The sequence below is a fragment of the Ictalurus furcatus genome, chromosome 22, assembly GCF_023375685.1.
Source record: "Ictalurus furcatus strain D&B chromosome 22, Billie_1.0, whole genome shotgun sequence".
Classification (NCBI taxonomy): Eukaryota; Metazoa; Chordata; class Actinopteri; order Siluriformes; family Ictaluridae; genus Ictalurus; species Ictalurus furcatus.
In genome coordinates this window covers 18747479-18748412 of record NC_071276.1, presented here as the reverse complement: position 1 = coordinate 18748412, position 934 = coordinate 18747479, and the positions used below count along the sequence as shown (strand labels likewise).

Sequence of the window (934 nt, the reverse complement as noted above, 5' to 3'; positions counted from 1 at the left end):
TGTGTGTGTGTGTGTGTGTGTGAGAGAGAGAGAGAGAGAGAGTGTGTGTGTTTGTGTGTGTGTGTGTGAGAGAGAGAGCGTGTGTGTGTGTGTGTGTGTGTGTGTGAGAGAGAGAGAGAGAGAGAGAGTCTCTGTGTGTGTGTGTGTCCTGGCAGTCTCCACTTTAACGTCACGCGCTGCGCCTCCCAAAACGAGCCACCTTCGGCGGAGCTGTTCACTCGCGCTCTCGCGCGCGTACACGCACACACTCTGTCGCGCGACACACCATCTCTCTCTCTCACAAACACAGGCGCTCGCGCACACACAAACACTTGCCGCCAAGCACTGATCTTTGTCTCCTCGTGCTCACTAGAGAGTCGCGTGCAGGTCCTTGTTCCTCGCACGCGTTTTGGAAGAAAGCGGCGCGAGGAGGATTCTGAGCCAATCGCTGAGTTGTCGCCCATGACAACCCTCTAACCGTCTTCAGGATTTTAAAAAGTGAACCGTTATTTATTTATTTATTATTTTATCATTTTAAAAACGTGTCCGTGAAACAAAACAAGACAAAAAAAAACAAACAAACAACAACAACAACGAAGATTTACAATTTACGGAAAGACCGAGGTTCTCAACTTGGACAGCTCCCGTGGTACTGCAGCTCTGTGTGTGCGCGCGCGCGCGCGCGTGTGTGTGTGTGTGTGTGTGTGTGTGAGAGAGAGAGTGTGTGTGTAAAACAGAGACCGTGTGTATCGGACTAACGGTTTCCTGGGCTCGGTGACAAATCTTGGGCTAAGGCTATCACTCCGGGAACATCCGGGAACATGGCCAGCCTTCTACAGGCGGAGAAGCAGCTCTTTGACAAGTTCTGGAGAGGAACGTTTAAAGCCGTGGCCACGCCCAGACCCGAGAGCGTCATCATCGCGAGCATCGCCGCGCGCAGAGAAGCCAACAGGTA

The 934-nt window shown here is 52.1% G+C and overlaps 1 protein-coding gene across 1 annotated transcript in view; it reads left to right on the top strand.

Annotated features, from left to right (window-relative positions):
- Positions 1–664: 664 nt before the first annotated feature.
- srrm4 (serine/arginine repetitive matrix 4) overlaps positions 665–934 on the top strand; it is a 75875-nt gene continuing 75605 nt past the window's right edge. Inside the window, exon 1 of the mRNA XM_053610832.1 lies at positions 665–931. Within this exon, the coding sequence (XP_053466807.1) occupies positions 801–931 (131 nt within the window). The 5' untranslated portion in view covers positions 665–800. The remainder of the gene's footprint in view (positions 932–934) is intronic.